Source organism: Delphinus delphis, chromosome 5 (genome assembly GCF_949987515.2).
Source record: "Delphinus delphis chromosome 5, mDelDel1.2, whole genome shotgun sequence".
Taxonomy (NCBI): Eukaryota; Metazoa; Chordata; class Mammalia; order Artiodactyla; family Delphinidae; genus Delphinus; species Delphinus delphis.
Window position 1 is genome coordinate 3,754,357 of NC_082687.1, and position 19,728 is coordinate 3,774,084.

The following is a 19,728-nucleotide window of genomic DNA, read 5'->3' on the forward strand; positions in this document are numbered from 1 at the left end:
CTGTTGTGTTGAGGGACATAACACTCTGTCAGTCAGCTTTTAAAATTTTTCTTTTATTAAGACCCATCCGCCTTACTTACACGCCGAATGGGTCTTTCTATTCATGTGTGATTTTATAACATCATGCATTCGTCACTGAATTTAGGTCTTCCAAATTTTGGCTTGTTACGCAATATAAAAAAAAAATCACATTTGTTAGTATCACTACCAGTCTCATGTCAAAAGGCCTTAATTATTGGGAAGCTGTCAAGCTTATGGGATTGGACATGTTTTCCTAATGTCTAATTTTTACTTGAAAGCTAAAATTTTATCCTTGGGAAAGTGCTGTCAGCTGTTTTCCTTGAAGTGACAAGCTCAGTTTGTCCATTTTCAAGAAAATATCGGCCAAGTACCCTAGTCTCAGTAACCACAGTTTGTCCATTTTTTGTTCTTTCCCACAGAAATAGCTTTCCATGAAAAAACCAAGTGCAGGACCCTTCTGAGAGCAGGGCCCGTAGACGGCCGAGCTTGCAAACCTATGAGGCTGCCCCGACCTTGTTTCCTGTGTGATTCTTCCCCTTACTTCCTTTTCCTTTTGGCTGCTTAATCTCCTCATAGATACAAGGAGAAAATGGAAAGCCCTCAAGCTAACTTGGGATGGAATCAGAAGAATTTTAAAATGCCTTATATTAAATAATGGTTTTAAATATATTAATTAATTGGTTTGGATGGTCACCAGCAGTCCTTTTTGTAGTTACTGTAGTAATCTTTAAAGGTACATATTTTTACTTAATTTATTTAGCATTTCTCATTTAGAGAGTGTTTCTCTTTAGGAATTTTATCTTTGGAGCCCCTTTTCCCCCCAGAAAGTTCTCTGCCTCCTCTTCCCTATTAAGACAATTATGAGCCATTATGTGGAATTATAAAATATTTAAACTTTTTATGCAAACATTTGTGTGATATGAAAGTATGACCTAATCATAACTGTAAAGAGTGTGTTAGACAACTTTTTTTTTTTTTGCGGTACGCGGGCCTCTCACTGCTGTGGCCTCTCCCGTTGCGGAGCACAGGCTCCGGATGCGCAGGCCCAGCGGCCATGGCTCACGGGCCCAGCCGCTCCGCGGCATGTGGGGTCTTCCCGGACCAGGGCACGAACCCGTGTCCCCTGCATCGGCAGGCAGACTCTCAACCACTGCGCCACCAGGGAAGCCCGAGACAACCTTTAAAGCTGAGTTTTTGGTCTTATGCTAATACCGATAAGACTAGTTTTTGGTGTCCTCACCCACTCCCATACCCTCAAAAAAAGATCCTCACCAGGAGTAATTTCAACAGCCTCCTGTGCGTGATTAATACTTTAGATTCAGGATAATGTAATGTATTACAAATTGTTTCAGTTTGATAGTGCGAAATAAATAAACAGTACCTCGCAATGTATTTAAAACTTCTCTAACCTTCTTACTATTTTTCTCGAATTATATCTTTGTTATCCTCTAGTTTGAGTATCTTTTTTTCTTTTTTTACTGGCTCCCTTTTTCCTTTTTGGTCTAAATAAATATGCTGCCTTCACTCTTTCCACTTGTCCTGCTTATGTTAAGACACCAGTGGTTGGTTTCCTTTGTCATCACAACATGTGGTTTACTTCTCATAGTGGTGCTCTGAGATTCGGTGTGCTTCAGTAATCAGCTACTGCAGCAGAATATCTGAAAGGGTAGCGCTGCCTTGGGGAAGGGACTGGAAGTTTTCCCGCTCCCAACTTTGAGATGATAAGTTTGCCCTGGTAAGAGCTGAAATGTCCACTTGTACATTCTATGAGGTCAGTGGTCACTATAGATTCCTGCATCCCTTCTCGCTTAGAGAAATTCCCCCTTTAGGTGATTGTCTCACTTTCTTCCCTAACGCATTTTTATCTTTATTGTAAATACCATGCTTTCTGGTAGTGTGTATGATATTTTTTTAATTCATTTTTTATTGAAGTATAGTTGAATTACAATGTTGTATTAATTACTGCTATACAGCAAAGTGATTCAGTTATACATATGTATATATATTCTCTTTCATATTCTTTTCCGTCATGGTTTATCACAGGATACTGAATATAGTTCCCTGTGCTATGCAGTAGGACTTTGGCGTTACCTAGTCTATATATATTAGTTCGCATCTGCTAACTCCAAACTCCTAATCCATCCCTCCCCCACCCTCCTCCCCCTTGGCAACCACCAGTCTGTTCTCTGTGTCCCTGATTCTGTTTCTGTTTCGTAGATAGGTTCGTTTGTGGTATATTTTAGATGCCACATATAAGAGATATCATATGGTATTTGTCTTTTTCTGACTTAATTCACTTAGTATGATAATCTCTGGTTGCATCCATGTTGCTGCAAATGGCATTATTAGTTTTGGTTTTTGTTTTTAAAAAGTCCACTGAATTGAATGGTAGGTTGTAAAATTTTGGCCCAACAGATTTTTTTTTTTTTTTTGGCTTCACCTCCTTGAAAAAGCATTACCTATAAAATACAAGCCATCAAGAAAAATAGGTTTTATTATACATTTGCTCCAAGGCAGCCTTTTAGTAACCATTTCATGTGATGCACAGTACATTTTGCTTATGTCCACCACACTATTGAACTAACCAGGATGATTTCTGAAGGTCATACCTGATTTCTTGTATTCCTGTCCTGTCCCACTTTGTCTTGGGGGTTAAGTGTAGAATGAATGAGTGAATGCTACTTATTCTGTTTAGTGTTTCATTATAGATTTATGGTTGTGTGTTAATACAGTGAACTGCTACTTTATGGCACAATCAGGAGGTATAATCTTCCGTGATTGTGATTCATCTGGCCAGTTGTGAGCAGTTCTAACAATTATAGTTGTCTGAGACATACAGTGAAATATTCTAGTCTTGTCCTTTAAAAATACCAGCATGGTAGTAATTGACCATTTCAAAGCGCAACTAAAATATGAATAGGGTGAAATACTCTGTTTGCCTTTTCAGAGCTTTTAAGGAGAGGGAGAAATTAGATGGGTGGTTTGGGCTTTGTTTGTTTATTCATTTATTTATGAGAAGGAAGATTGAATATTGTCATCTTAAACTCATGTGGTCATGGTGGGAGGCTGGCTTCTTCTCTAAGGGAACATTTAAAAAATTTCTGTGGCATCTAAAATATTTTCTATATTGAGACAGTCTCTTCTATATTTAATTATTTTCCAGGCAAATTTACTTGGAAGCATTTCCTGTCTGGAGTATATTTAATTACATCAGATGGGCAGTCACAGTTCTATTCCTGGTCGTGAAGTCCACTGATGAATGCTGCTGCTTATAAATACTGTTATTTTCGTTTAGAGTGAAGATTATTGAACCATTATGAAAATTTATACATATTTATTTGAAAACCTCAGATTTAAAAAATGAAAATATGCTTGTTAAAATTAAATTCCTGAAGAGTCAGGAGAGTCTTTGGAAGCAGACAGTATCACGTATGCCTTCGTATACCTTTTGCACAGTGTGTATTGCTGTTACGGTAGGTCCTCAGCAGTGTCCTGGTTCCATGCTGGTGTCGATCAAACTCCCAGAATTAGCATTAGTTAACATTTCTAGGAGAGGCATCACAGATCCACCTGCATTAACACATCAATACAACATTAATTAATGGGTTGCCCAAACCTTGAGTGCAGCTGAATTTTTAGAATATCTTGGAAGGAATAAAATCAACCCTTATTGCATCCTTATGACATATACCAGTCGTCAGCGTGCTTTTTCGTGTATTTCGTCAATCAGACTTTTCTGCAGCGTTGAATGTTTGGTGATGGCATCTCCACTGTTAGGAGATAAGCCTCCTAAGGTCAAAGGTGTCAAGTAATGTGTTCGATGTTCATGGTCACAGAATCAAATAAAGACATAGGTCTTCTCTGTCCCTGATACAGAACATTATTTATTTTTAAAAATGAATTTAACATATATTGCTTTTATGTTACTTAAACTTTAAATTTGATCTAAAAGAAATATAATATATATCATATAATTCACCCACTTTAAATGCCTACAATTTAAATACCTTTAAAGGAAAGAGGCCAGAGCACAGAATGTCCATTCTAGTAGGCTTTAGTTGATTCATCAGTCTTTTTTGTTGCAACTGGGTGTTTTCCCCTCTCGAACCATGCATCCCTCATCAATAAAGCACAGCATTCCCCCCCCATTTAAATAACCTTTCTAGCTTCATTCCAATACAGAAATGGGTTTTCACTGGCCATCAGTACTATTTCACAACAGAGCATAACTATGTAATTAGTGTATTTTAAAAGTTAGGTCCACTAATATTATAAGTAACAAGCCAAATCTTGCCAGAAGATCTTTTGTAAGTATGACTTTTTAACGAACTAAAACAACTTACAGTTGTCTAAAGGTAGTCATCATTTTTAGAGGTAAAAACACACCGCCACAGTGGGCTTCTCTGGTGGCGCAGTGGTTGAGAATCTGCCTGCCAGTGCAGGGGACACGGGTTTGAGCTCCTGGTCTGGGAAGATCCCACATGCCGCGGAGCAACTAAGCCTGTGCACCACAACTATTGAGCCCGCGCGTCTGGAGCCTGTGCTCCGCAACAAGAGAGGCCGCGACAGTGAGAGGCCCGCGCACCGTGGTGAAGAGTGGCCCCTGCTCGCCGCAACTAGAGAAAGCCCTTGCACAGAAACGAACACCCAACACAGCCAAAAATAAATAAATAAATTTAAAAAAAAAAAAACACCGCCACAAAATTACTAACTTCTGCACCAGAAAATATTGGAAGTGTTCTGGTAGTATTTAAGAATATTGAAAATGTATATCAAATAATATCAGGGGGTTTATAAACCTTCTGTAAAACTGATGATGTAGTTATGTAGGACTTTTAATAATTCAAATTATTGCTACCATTAAGAAAAACACCTTTTACTTAACCTTTTTTTCTAAGTTTGACAGCATTTAATTTGCAGAGTAAGCGATGTTAAAAAGAAAACCGCTAAACTATTGTCCAATTATCACTATAATTTTTAAAAAGTAAGGGCATTTTAATATTTCCTCTCTGGCTGCCAAAGTAGGAAGATAAAGATTTCAGGATAAAGGATAGTTACCACCAGGAAATCTTATCCCAAGATAGACCATCTGAATGGAAATACTACCCCTCTACCCCCATCTTGCTACTAGCTAACGTTTGGGACCAGCCATATAGTTAAGATAACTTTAAGAACGTAAAAGGATTGTAGGAATCTGCCAGTCAAACCACTTAATAAAATTTATTTTTTTCTATGTAATCACTGACGTTCATCCTCTGCTTTAAGATTTTTAGTTACACTTAGCACTGATATTTGTGAGACAGTCCATACGTAACGTGTGTCAAAATTGTACCCTACCGCCTGGTACAGAGAAAGGGTTTTGTAAATCATAGCAGTTATCGTTGCTTGTAGGAAAGGCCTAATTATTAAGAAACTTCCCTTATGTTTAGTGAAATCTGCCTCTCTGTATCTTAGTCTGTGGTTCTAGGTATCTCTTAAAGCAGCACAAATGAATATTCGTGTTCCATTTCCATGTAAGTGTGCTTCAGATATTTAATGAGACCCTGCTCTGTTCAGCCTCTTCTCTAGGTTACACATTCCTAACTTCTTACAACTTTTCTGAACACCTTATCATCTTGATCTTCTGCTGTTTGAACATTACAGTTACTCATCATCTGTCCTAAGTCATGATGTCTAGAATGGGTTGCTGTAAACCACATGCAGGCTATAGGCTATAGCAGAGCTTCCTGTCCCCCTCCCTCTGGGCCTTCTGTGTCTGATAATGTAACCTGAGATTTTATTAGGGTTTTCAGTCACCTTGGAGCTTTGGGCCAGCTCCCTTTTACAGATAGCCCCTCCTACCTCCCACCCCCACCCCCCCACGCTACGAATTGTTCCTCCAGCCTGATCTTCCCTCTCCTGTACTTGTAAGAGTGACACTTTGATGGTACACATGGTACACTGTTAAATTTAGATTTGCTGGTTTTTATCTACTCTTTTCACCTGTCACGTTATTTAAAACACCTCATTCTGTCAGTAAGCAAATTGGACATCTTTCATGGTTGCACAACTATCCTATGTCTGCTTCCTCAGCTTAAAATAAAGCTGGTGTTATACTACTTCACAGGTTACTCTTGAAAATGTGTAAGTGGAATTACTTATGCATTTATTCTTTGAGCAATTACTGTGTGTTAAGTACGAGAGACAAAACATTTTATCATTGGCAATATGAGATGAAATGTTGTATGGTCCCTGCTTTCAGCTAATTTACATTCCAGTTTGTGGTCAGTATTTCTCTTTTTGTTAAATAAAAATAAGAGTGATAATTAACTACTGTGTTCGTGCAAACATAAGGGAACATAAGGGAATAGGTTACATGCCAAATTAGTAATAAAGATAGTAATTGCTTTTTTGTTTGCAGTATGCGGGCCTCTCACCTCTGTGGTCTCTCCCATTGCGGAGCACAGGCTCTGGACGCACAGGCTCAGTGACCATGGCTCACGGGCCCAGCCGCTCCATGGCATGTGGGATCTTCCTGGACCGGGGCACGAACCCATGTCCCCTGCATCGGCAGGCGCACTCCCAACCACTGCGCCACCAGGGAAGCCCAGTAATTGCTATTTATATTTGGAGTGGTACTCTATGAAATACTGAAGTCAGGAGCCCACTTTCAGGCCTCGTCCTTAGACAAAGCGGTGAAATGATTGGCAACCAGTGTACAAGGACTTCCCCTCTGAGGCTGAGCATTTTGAGGTGAAGTCTGGTCTCGTTAAAACAGGTTCTTGGGAATGAGGTAAGCTTTGCGAAATCAGCTGTTAAAGTCTGTGCATTTTGAAAAGCCCCGTTCTGTATGTTGGAATTTCTTACTCGCTTACAGCCTTCTTTATTTTTCTTTGTTTTTCTGCATGTCTCCATTTCATGCCATCTTTTTTTTTGGCGGGGGGGGGGGGGGGGCGTGACCAAGGATTGAACCTGGGCCATGACGGTGAAAGCGCTAAGTCCTAACCGCTGGGCCGCCAGGGAACTCCCCATTTCATGCCATCTTTTAATCGTTCTCTTCTAACGTGGCCCACGTAAATAGTGAGCATATTTATTATAGACAGGTTACATTAGTTCTCCAGTTATGAGTCAGGTGCAACATAAGCAGTTTGTTGTCAGACAGGTTTTTTTAATTAAAGACATAGCCTAAAGATTTCTTTGAATATATCTTTAGAGTATATCTGGGTGATCTTTTTTGGACTCACAATTCGATCTTTTTAAGTGCTAATTCAAGTAATGGTTCCTAGTATTTCTAAAGCCTTCATTTAAATTAAACTCAGATGTGTATTCAACAGTTATTACGTATCAGGCACAGTGTTGGTGTCTCTCATTTTATTTCGTAATTAAATTATTTTAAATAAAGAACCTGAAGTACCTTTTTATTGGTCAGAGTAGAAAAAATAAAAATTCTAGCCCCGATTTCCTCTGTGAGGAGGGTGTGTGGGGGGACCTGTCTGAAGTTCACCCGAGGATGAAACAGATTATGTGAAATGTAGTGATGAATTACAGTGTAAAGAATTTGTCAGATGATCAACTTTTGTTTTGTTTTGTTTTTTGTTTTGTTTAGAAAGAAATCCTAATACTAATGGGATGTTTTGGGTTTAGGAAAAGAGAAGTGAAACTTCTGACCGTACCTTGCACAGTTTTGCATTGGCTTGGTGCTCAGTGGGTTTGGTGTGGTGTAGAAAATAGCACTTTAAAATGTCATTTCTTTGATGAACAATAAAACATTAGGGTTCAAATTTGTAAAATTTTATGTTTCCAGATATTGAAGAATAAATTCTTCCTGCCTCTCCAAGAGATTTTCTCCAACCTCTGTAGTTTTTCCTCTGGGGAAGGGAGAAGAGGGAAAGCAATCAACATACGTATAGTGGATAAAGTAAATTATATGAGAAACCTGGAGTTCTATTTTGTGCTCTTCCAAACTACTAACTCTATAATCTCATACACTTAATTTTTCTGGGAAAGGACGAATCCATTATTTTACTGCTTCCTTGGGTGCTGACCAGGCTTAATTAAATGTTTGCAAAGCACTTGGAGATCTGTGGATAAACACTATAGATGCCCTACATAAACAAACACGTATTAATCCTAAATGTGGTTGATAATTACTGAGAAGAACAGACCATTTTTCTCAATTTCATAGTCATTAAAAAGGGCATACTTTAGGTGGAAAAAAGTATAAATGAATATGATGGGTTTAAATTTAGCATGGAAAGGCTTAAGTAACGTCTTGAATTGTGTTATGATCTATCCTTTGGGTCACTGTTGCTGATAATTTAGAAGTTCTTAGGCAGAAAGCTGTTACGTGGTCCTTTTTCTAGCTGGATCTATTTAATGCTATTTGCTGAATCTAGATGGTTAAGGAATAGGGTAAATAGAACCAAAATCAGCCTAAGGGTGATTTTTTTCTTATTTGTGTAAAATCTGTAATATGGGATTCTCTTAAATCTTCAGTTCGTATTTTATGTTTGGCATATTATAACCTGGTGTAATTGTATTTCATTGTACAAGGTAGTAGGGATAGTAAAATTTCAGTACTGCGGTCATGAGTTTTGCAATGTGTAGGTTGTAGGCGGGGAGCCAGGTTGGGAGAGAAATCTCACCAGTCTCAGCACAGAAGAGCATCAGTGCCTGAGGATGTGCGACTCTGACCTCATCTCTCAGGGTCCCCGATGAGGTTAGTTTCCTCCTCCAGAGAGGTGACAGGTTTTTCTGCAAAGACGAGCAACGCGAAATCTTCCCCTAAAAGGTCGGCCGCCATCAGCATGGAGGTGACCCGACTTCACCTTGGAGACAGGTTTCCGTCGCGTGGGCCTGTGGGGCATGGGCTGGATGGGGGAAAGCTGTGCCGCTTGATCACGTAGTTCTTGAGTTGCCATTGGCTCTATTTGCGTGTGTAGTAAAACACACATAACGTTTAAATGGATCATTTTAACCGTTTTTAAGGGTCCAGTTCAGTGGCATTAAGTATATTCACCTCATCATGCAGCCATCGCCACCATCCATCTCCAGAACGTTTTCATCTTCCCAGAAGAAACTCCATACCCATTAAACATGACTCCTCATTTCTCCCAGCCCCTGGCCACCACCGTTCTCCTTTCTGTCTGTGAAGTTGATACAAGTGTAGTCGTACAGGGCTTGTCTTTCTGTGACTGAACCATTTCACTTTAGCACAGTGTCTTCAAGGCGTGTCCTTGTTGTAGCTCGTTAGAGAATCTTGTTCCTTTTTAAGACCGAATGTCCCATCGTATTGATATGTATATACCACATTTTGTTTACGCATTCATTCATAGATGGACGCTTGAGTTGCTTCTAGCTTTTACCTTTTTTTTTTTTTTTTTCCGGTACGCGGGCCTCTCACAGTTGTGGCCTCTCCCGTTGCGGAGCGCAGGCTCAGCGGCCATGGCTCACGGGCCCAGCCGCTCCGCGGCATGTGGGATCTTCCCGGACCGGGGCACGAACCCGGGTCCCCTGCATCGGCAGGCGGACTCTCAACCACTGCGCCACCAGGGAAGCCCCAGAGCAGAAGTTTTTAATTTTAGTGAATCCAACTTACCCATTATTTCTTTCACGCATCACGTTTGGTGTTGTATCTAAAAAGGCATGACCATACTCAAGGTTGTCTACGTTTCCTCTCAGTATCTTGTAGGAATTCTGCAGTTTTGCGTTTTACATTTAGGTCTGTGATCCATTTTGAGTTAATTTTTGTGGGTGGCGTAAGGCCTGTTTCTAGGTGATGTGATGCTTTTTGCGTGTGGATGTCCATTTGTTCCAGCACCATTTGTTGAAGAGACTCTCTTTGCTCTATCATATTGCCTTTTCCCTTTGTCAAAGAACAGCACTGTTTACTTTTAAATAATTCATTTGTTATAGAAAAATATCTGGGACTTTTTTTGTTAGGGACTGGTTTACAGGATCAAATATGGTGTTGCTAATGTCCATTCCCAGTCGCTGGGGGTTTCATTCATTCAAAAAGTGTTGATTGTATACAGCACATAGCGTGCTACGCACTGCAAGTCTAGTGGCACGCAGGCAAGCATGGTGTCAGCCATCAAGGAGAGGGGTGTGTAGCAGGGGAAAAGCAAACACTAATTGCACATAAGTTCGTGATTAAGCATGAACTCACGGCATGACAGGAGAGTGATATACAACATGATGGTAGTTTTGAGGGCATTTCACCAGTGGGTTTTGAGGGGTGGCGTAGGAGCGATCAGGAAAGGGAGGGTGAGGGCGAGTTCAAGGCAGAAGAAATAACACGTGAAAAGGTCCTCTTGCCCCTTCAAGGAAGCAAGCGCCGCTGAGGTTACCTGAGGGTCTGAGTGTGGGGTGAGTCTTGAAGACACGCAGGTCTTGCAGATACCACAAGAGTTGTAGTCTGTGCGCTGAGAGCAGTGGGAAGCCATGCGTGTGTCTGGGTTGGAAAAGGGGGCTCAGTGGATTCAGATGAAATGACCAGATTTTAGTTTTTCAGAGATCTCAGAGGCAGTCTGTCAAATGGGTTGAGTGGACGAGGTTAGAACTGAATCCAGACAGTTCAGTAAGGAGACTTTTGCAGTTTTCGCGGCAAAAAATAATGATTGGAGTGGGATGGTAGCAGCGGAGATGGAGAGAAATCTGAATTGTAGGGAAGGTAGAGACGTAATTAGTGGGACACTGTGACGGATCGGATGTGGACAAGGGTGTTAAGGGTGACTGGTCGACGTCTCAGGCATTATAACAGGACCGTGGTGGTCCTTCATTTGAGAGGGCGGTGCGGTGAGGGAGTGACGGAACCAAAGTCGGTGATTCCTCAGAGGTTTGGGTGTGAAGTGGGGAAGAGGTCAGACAGTAGCCACGGGAGAATGTAGGATCTTGGCAAGGTTTCCGGTTTTGGTTTTGTTTCTGAGACAGGAGAGACCTGAACATACTAAAAAGTGGAGGGCTTCCCTGGTGGCACAGTGGTTGAGAGTCTGCCTGCCGATGCAGCGGACACGGGTTTGTGCCCCGGTCCGGGAGGGTCCCACGTGCCGCGGAGCGGCTGGGCCCGTGAGCCATGGCCGCTGAGCCTGCGCGTCGGAGCCTGTGCTGCGCAACGGGAGAGGCCACAACAGTGAGAGGCCCGCGTACCGCAAAAAAAAAAAAAAAGTGGAGAACCTCTAGTTGTGGGCGAGAGGTTGAGTGGATGATATAAGAAGTCTGTGGAAGGGGCATGCTGGGGGTAGAAGGATGCCACATCGAGAAGTGGAGGGCCTGGCTGCCTTCAGGTGTGCAGGGAGAGGAAAGAGAATAAGTGGTGTGGGAGTCAGCTTAGGGAGCAGCGGGTACGGGCAGCTCCAAAGTCAGGTACTCAAGTAGCTAGATTTTCCATAGCTGTTTTCGATCGTGGATACCGTTTATAGATAGATGCGACCATGAGAACCGGACCAGGGCTTCCAAGCTAAAATGTCAACAGTAATGCTGTCTTTTCCAATAACCTACTAACCCGGGTGGAATTCAGTGTGGTAGAATTACACAACCTTATTAAATTTCAACTTTCTACCTCTAAAAGAAGTTTGATTTGGTTTTTATAAAAAAAAAACCCGAGTGGGTTTATTTTGATATAATTTGCAAGGTGCTGTGTGTGTGTGCCCGAGTGTGTGTATGGGTGTTTGTGAAAAATCACACCTTCTAAATTTATACAAAGCTTGCATTTTGTGAATTTCTGGTGGGCACTTGTTTCCTCCAGCACGGTGATACTCGAGGGTGGGGACGAGGTCACAGCCATCCCTGTTTCTTCCCCTTGGTGAAAAATCATATTTTAGTTCAAAGCTGTTCAAGTGAGTCCTTGCTCTGCTCTCCCACCCTGTCTTCAGAGATATTATTTGGAGTCAGCAATCAATGGATTCCATCCCTCTGAGACTTGCTTAACCTACAGCCGCTGATAAAATACAGGCAAGAGCTCGTTACTTTATCTGAATTGTCCATTGCTACCTTAATGAGTGAAATGGTTAAGTAGAGGAGGGGGCGAGCCTTAAGGAATGTGTGTACCGTTTGAGCTGAATATTTCAGTGTATATAGGGAGAGGGAGGGCGAGAGAGAAATCCACTTACATCACTAGAACTGCATTGAGTGTGAGCCTTGCAGGTTAAGAGACAGGCTCCAGTGTCTTGCTTTCTGCAGGAAGCAGCAATGCCGCCTGTTTCCTAAGAGGAATTTTTTATTTAGAAAAGGAAGCTTTCTCTCTACCCAGGAAATGGCTTTCCTTGTGCGTTGCTATGCCAACTGCCTGCAGCCATGGTCCTCCAAAGTAAGCACAATAATGTAATTATATTGGTGTATTGCATTCAGACTCGTGCTTCTCAAGATTGTGTGTGTGCATGTGCCGTGTTTCTGTTAGTGACTCTCTTGCTGGCAGTCATGCTTGTGTTGAGTGTAAGGGACAGACATCATTAGATCAAATGTCCATCAGTGTCATGCCGCCGAGATTAATTGTGCAAACTTGGTTAGTGGAGTGGGACAGAGATGACTGGTCACCGCTCCGTCAGCATCACTGGCAGCCAGGGAGGAGGTCCCGATTCACACGCTCTGCCCTGGTTCTTTCTTTCTTTCTCTTTCTCCTTTCTTCCTTGGTCGAAGGGGTCCGTATGTGTGATTGCAAATGAGACAAGAGTATTAACAATGCTTGGCTGAGTGCTGAAGACCGGTTCCTCCACCACCCTGACCGAGATCATTCTCTGGGAAGCCTTTTGGAGGGGAGTCTGTGTGCAGTCAGCCATTTTAGCTTTTTTTTTCCCCCTTTTCTTTTGCCTCTCGTTCTTCGGTCTCAGAAATGATCTTGTTCTCCGGGAGGACTGAGAGCTGGATAAGGTTTCCTCAGTCTCGTCGTAGCCGGAGATGGCTAGAGTTTCAGCGTTATAAAAATGGAGACCGGCAGGGTCGTGCGGATCCCTTTTCTGGTCCACAAGTATGAGGGTTTTCAGCTCACCGGTAGTGAGACTTGAAGCTGCAGCTGGCTCTCCTCCTCTTTTTTTTCTTTCTTTCTTCTTCGTTTTTCCTTTAATTCAGTGCTGTCAAGGGTGACTTGGCATCCATGAGAGACTGGTACATGATGTGTAAGTTCAGTCCAGCATATGTTTCTTCATTATGAAACCACTAGCAATCCCAGCTAACCATGGAGTTATGGGCCAGCAGGAGAAACACTCAGTAAGTACCTCAAATGCCGCTGTGCTTCCACCTTGCGTCATAGGGAACGGCTTTAAAATGGGGATGATCGCTGTGTCTCTTCAGGGGAGGCATGTTTTCTAGAGGGTCTGAGAGTCTGCTTGGAGGAGGGAGGGTAAGTTACAGCTGGCTTGTTCTTCCCATTCTGTTGTGATTTAACCATTTTTTTCAACAAGACCAGCAGTCCATTTAAAGCAAGATCACAAACATTGTGACACACCGGACGGCTGATTTTTATAATCAGAGATTAAAACTTGGCAATTCAGCTTTAACTCAGCACTTGAATAGTCTCGTAAAAATATCTGTATCGTTGAATTTAATGAGAGATCATGAAAAGGTTATTGGGCACAGGCGTCTGTGGTACGGAATTCACATGTAGGCTTGAAGGAGGGAGGAGAGCTTCGGTTATTGATTTGGTAATAAAACCATCAGTGGGACTCATCTGACTTCTTCACAGGAATTAACAGGTGATGAGAACACAGAATTTTTTTGTTTGTTTTCATCCCACAAGTATTGCTTCTTTATAATTGATCCCATGAGTCAGCTCTGCATTTGTCACGCTGAAATCCCATAGGCAGCTACTGCTGTTTGTGAGAAACACTTTTCTATGGTTAATACCAAGTCCGAGCCTCCTGTTCTAGGAATGTGAATTCTCATTTTGCTGCCTTTATACCACCATGTTGGAAGTTTTCTGCCATCACACTAATTCATATGTGTGTGTCTCATATATATATTTAAATGTCCCAAATGAAAATGCATATATTTAGGCAGCTTATATAGTAATTAAAGTATTTTTAAATGCCTATTTTTATATTCTGGCCTCTAGCAAGTACTCTATTAGGGTACAGGAATTATCTTTTATGTATGCTAAAAAGATTGAGATGTTAAACTTTGAAAATGGAGATAAATCGCTGAGGCTTTGAAAATTTATAGACAGAAGGACATGAATTAGAATATTTAGATGCCTAGGTTTATGGATCTAATTTGGTTTTGTTCACCATCACGAACAAAATTGTTAACTAAATCCGAGAGGTTTTCTTAGATGAAGCTACCCATGAGGCATCACCCTGCACACCCAGAGAGTGGTGGGATGTTCCCGGGCAGTGGCTGTGTTGCAGGCATGTTATGATGCGGGGCTTGGAGCACAGCCCCCTCGTAATGAGATTCCTGTGGTACCTCGCTAATTAAATCTCTTCGGATCAGATCCAAAAGCAGACCAGCCTTATACTTAATTTCACTAATAAGAAAGGTCGTTATAGAGAAGTTCTACTCTAGTTAGACTTTAGTAACAGGGCCTCTGACGTGAAGCTCCTCTGCACTCGGGATTTTTTCAGGGACCAGTGAGGTGTGTTACTTACACTGCACTTGAGGAACCTTAGAAGCAAAGTTCAAATCACAGGCTCTTGGTTTACCTTTTTCACATGTCCTTTCTCAGAATGGGAGGAGGGGGGTACTGAAATTAATAATAATATAATTTTAATGAACAAAGAAAATAGTTTACTGGCGGGGGAGGAAAAAGTAGGACTAGATTTATGAAAAGGAGCAGTTGGGCCAGGTAATACCAAATAGTGTGTGGATGCCTGTCCCGTAAAGCATATTTATTTCCTGACACGTGCTTTACGTTTTAGTGAATTCCAGGGTAATGCTTTGACAAAAGTAACCCTAGCCATAAAATAGCTTTGAGTCAAGTGATATCTAGAAAGCGTGTCAGTGGTATCTCCCACCATATTTCTGTTACCAATTGAGGTCCTGGAGTTCGCCGCCCAGATCATCCTCTGGGGCAGGGTTGTCAGTTGGTACCCTCAGGATCTTGCTGCGTGGTCCTTGTTGATGAGGCCTTTGGTTATGTAGACTTTGCTGGTTAACGAGCAGACCTTTAAGACTTTAATTTCATGCAGGAGGTGAACAGGAGAACAGTGTCCTGGCTGTCACATAATAGGTGACTCAGTAAAGAGCTGTTGAGCAAACATGAGTGGGACACCCCTCTTCTGACCTATGAGGCTTTACGAGGGAAATGTCAGAGCTCATTTTAAATGCGTGAAGTTTGGTAACGTCACAGATAACTTCCATTTTCGCCTCTTGGAGAAGTTTGTGGCTTTTTAAGTGGCTTTGACTGCGGAAGTGAGTGAGATACTAAAAGGAACGACATTGAATCGGGGGCTTTTTTTGAAGCTGTGGTTGAGCAGGGGTAAACTCAGTTTTTCTACTTTGTGAGAATCTTTCAGATCTCACGGGCTTTTATTCTTTCCCTGTCGGGCGCCGTGCGTTCTCTCAGCTGCTGGCGCTTAATAGGTGCACAGTAAACACTGCTGACTTTCTCATCTGAATGAATTCGGGTTAGTGAAGCCCCATGTACCCTTTACACTAGTGCCTTGTATACGTTTTGTCACCTCTCCTCCCTGTCGCGGTTCCACCTGGCCAGGTGTGAACACCTGTGCGTCGCCAAGACGGCCCCCAGCACTGGGCTCTGTTCTCAGTGCCGCCTGGCGCTCAGTCCGTCTCCAGGGGAGCCTTGTGATTTGGGGGCTTTCGACAATAAAAGGAGATTATTAACGTTAAAAAATGTTTGCTAAAACTCCATTTCAAAAAGACTGCTCTGGAACACTAGTGGCACAGACTGTTCATAGATGTTACACAAGAAAAGCTGCACAGGCTTAAGAAGTTGCGGAAAACCTGGGGGTGACAGGAAAGGGCCGTTGCTCCATTTACCAGCTGTTCCGTGTTCTACCCGCCCCCCCGCCTTTTTGCCCACCTCAGATGAACTGGCGGGAGGAGGGTGCCTTCAGCGTGCCTTTGAAAGTTGTGCGATATACGATGACTTAGAAACTTTGTAAATTTTTTACATGAATCACTTAAATCAACTTGGTATTATCAAACTGATCATCTAGTTTTCCTTTGCACATTTTATAGAAATTATTGATATATGTAGTGCGCTGTACTTATAATAAATGAGACTTCAGTCGTGATGAAATGATGACTTTTAAAAAGTGGTTCATGTAAGAAAATGCCTACTTGAATGCAGGGAATAAACAACAATAGCTATCATTTACTGAGCACTTATTGTATGACAGGCACTATGTACTACATATTATCTGAATTATCACAGCAACCCTTTAAAGAAAGATTTATCATCACCTTTTCAGAGATGATGAAAATGAGGCTTAGCGAGATTAAAAACTACCTTTTTCCCAGGACTGTAAGTGGTGGAACCATCACTGGAGCCCAGGTGTGTCTGATTTCACAGCCCTGCTTTAACCACCACCCTGTACTGCTTCTCCTTCTGTGGCTAGATTTAGTCTAAATCAGGTGTTTGGATTGTATACTTATCAGAGCTGCTGTGAATTATTGGAATACACGACTTGAAAAACATGCTTGCTTTTCTTTGGCTACTCTTGTTTTTCCTGGTATGTGTGACAGACATTCCAAGTTCATGTAAAAGGGCAACAATATCATGATCAAAATTATTTTAAAAACTTAAAAAAATAGTTTTATAAAACTATTTGATAGATGCAGTCAATAAGCTTCTGTCCTTTTTTTTTTTTTTTTTTTTGTGGTACGTGGGTCTCTCACTGTTGTGGCCTCATCCCGTTGCGGAGCACAGGCTCCGGACGCGCAGGCTCAGCGGCCATGGCTCACGGGCCCAGCCGCTCCGCGGCATGTGGGATCTTCCCGGACCGGAGCCTGAACCCACGTCCCCTGCATCGGCAGGCGGACTCGCAACCACTGCGCCACCAGGGAAGCCCAGTACCTTCTCATTTTTAATTGCTGCTTAACTCTTTAAGCATAAACTTGATGCCTCAACTTCCTCTTCTCCCTTTGTAACTTCAGACGGCCTGACCGTGGCCACCTGTGCTCCGTGGGCAGCCCTGAGCCTGGCTGTTCCACGCCCCCATTTCTGCTTTGGTAGAGTCTGCATCTGCCATGGAGCCCGACTTCTGCTCACGACCACCTCTCTGAAGTCCACACTGGCCCTGGCTCGTCTGTAGCCACAAGTCATCGTTTCATGAGTCTGACTTCCTGTTGGTCACCGAGGACCTCTGTCATCTACATTCTCTCGCTTAGGAGCATATTTTTTTCCCAACTGTGCTTTTTTCGGTTAGGACAAGGTGCTCTGATTACAGATGCTAAGGGCCCCTTTTCTTTTCCGATTTTTCAGCCTACAGTGCTCTGTGCTTGACTTTCATTTGCTCCTTGTTTCTGTTCATATTTATCTCTGCTTCCTCTGAATAATGATTTAGTGCCACTTAATATGTAATTCTTCATTTTATTAATTGTGGTAATTGCTTTGGTCTCTGCGGTTAGATGAGACATCGTATCTGGAGTGAAGTCTCCCCCTTCCTCATACCAGGTGTGAAGAATATGGTTGGAATTCAGAACTCTTTATCAACTGTTAAGAGTACAGAATAGAGAAGGCTTTTGTAGGATGGAAGAATAGCAAGTGAGGGTCCAAAGATATAAGGAATTAGAAGGTTATGAGATCATCACTATTGGAATAGATTATGTCAGCGAGAGTAGGTCAACACAGGTGACAGAGAGGAAGGTGTTAGGACACTTGACAAATTAATGACTATAATATGGAGATCCAGCGAAGGAGTGTAACCTCCTTCTCCCTCCCACCCTCCTCCTGTCTTTAACTAGAAAAGATTCAAGGAAACTCAATTTTGAAAAAATTGCTTTCATCCTACCATGACAATCTGACCTTGTCTGTAAACATTGGGTAGAGCGTCTTTTTAATATAATTTGATTGACGCATTTTCCTTAGCAGGGTAGAAAATAGCACCAAGATTAATCATAGGTGTTAAGTTACACCTCTTTTGGGTTAAGACTCTACCTCTTCTTTATCTGATCTTTATTTTGTCTATTATGACAGATATATTTCCCGAGATGAAATAAACTATCTCTTACTATCTCTTGGGGAGATTTTCCACTGTGCTACCTAACAGAGGCCTGAGAGGAAGCAATATCCTATTGTTTTATTCAAGGACAAGGTCATCTTGCCTTGGATTTGGGCCAAGAAACCCTGGCAACAAATAATAGATCTTTTTACCCTGTTAGAAGTAAAGAAATATATTTTAAGAACTTGCCGACGCATTGCATACACAACTTGCGTGTATAAGATTGAAAAAAGCTCTATCTCATTGTAGGACATATTAAAGAACAATCCTTACTTTTAGTCAAAAGAAGAAGCAGACTTTCCATCCTTGCTTTTAAACATTGTTTGGTAATGATCGATTTAAATATAGACTACATAAAAATAAAATCAATTAAGATTAGTTGGAAAAGAGAATGATCAATTAAAAAAAGAATGCTCAAAATGCATCTTATTAGAATATCAAGTATTTCTTCTTTAACTATTTAACCATAGTAAGACTAAAGTTACAGTTTTATTTCTCATTTAAAATATCATACTTTATATGTTTGAAATACTGATGTTAAATTTAAACCAAAATAAATACTCTGTAAATTTGGTCATGTAGATATAATTATCCCTGAAATATAAACTGAAATTTCTTTAGTCCATTTCCTTGATTTTAGACCTGACCATACTCTTAAATATTTTATTCAGGTAATCTGTTTAAGAATTCTTTGAAGAGTGTTGGTTGAGTTTCCTTCTTTTTTCCTGTGCTTAATAATCATGTAAAAATTATTTTTATTTAATTTAAATCCTTAATGAAGTACCTTTTAGTGCTTACTTTATGTACCTAGTGAAAAAAAAAGGCAACTTACTACTGTCAGGTCTGTAGCAATCTTCTCTAAACTTTTTTTTTTTTTTTGCGGTACGCGGGCCTCGTGCCTCTCCCGTTGCAGAGCACAGGCTCCAGACACGCAGGCTCAGCAGCCATGGCTCACGGGCCCAGCCGCTCTGCGGCATGTGGGATCTTCCCGGACCGGGGCACAAACCCGTGTCCCCTGCATCGGCAGGCGGACTCTCAACCACTGCGCCACCAGGGAAGCCCCTTCTCTAAACTTTTGAAAATTTTTTCTACTTAGATCAAATGACCATTTTATCTTTATCCATATATTTTATTTGGATTATGATTTAGTTATGAGCTTTTAAAAATTTTTTTAAACAAAAGAAAATGAGTGTTGTTATATACATAGAGATATACTCGTGAGGGAGAGCGGGGTGCAAGAGTGTGTGTGTGTGTGTGTGTGTGTGTGTGTGTGTGTGTGTGATTTAAATGAAAGTTAGTAAATTTCCTCAAGGTCTCTGTTCAATTTCCTCGTCCTAAGATCTTTGCTTTCTCTGACGTCCTCATTTCTCTTCATCATTAAGAAATGGTCTTTATTTTCGGAGGTCTGACTGACACATGCTTGTGGTTGTTTCCATGTACGGTATTAAAATGCCAGGGCTGTTAGTACTATCTTAGGCGTTACACAGAACGAGTTAAGTAAAAGTGTCTATTTTGGGGAACATAGATAAGAAGCTTGTTCAAAAACATACAAGAGACCATAAATGCACATTTACACGCTAAAGCACGTAAAGAGGTGATGCAAGAGAGCACC

General features: G+C 41.5%; 1 protein-coding gene across 5 annotated transcripts in view; it reads left to right on the forward strand.

The window, feature by feature from the left end:
• RAPGEF2 (Rap guanine nucleotide exchange factor 2) overlaps positions 1-19,728 on the forward strand; it is a 245,336-nt gene that overhangs the window by 139,036 nt on the left and 86,572 nt on the right. The window contains exon 1 of one of the 5 annotated variants that reach the window (XM_060011943.1): positions 12,359-13,203. The exons of the other annotated variants lie outside the window; for them this stretch is intronic. Within the exon in view, the coding sequence (XP_059867926.1) occupies positions 13,144-13,203 (60 nt within the window). The 5' untranslated portion in view covers positions 12,359-13,143. Of the gene's footprint in view, positions 1-12,358; positions 13,204-19,728 lie in introns of those variants that run through there. 5 annotated transcript variants of the gene reach the window in all.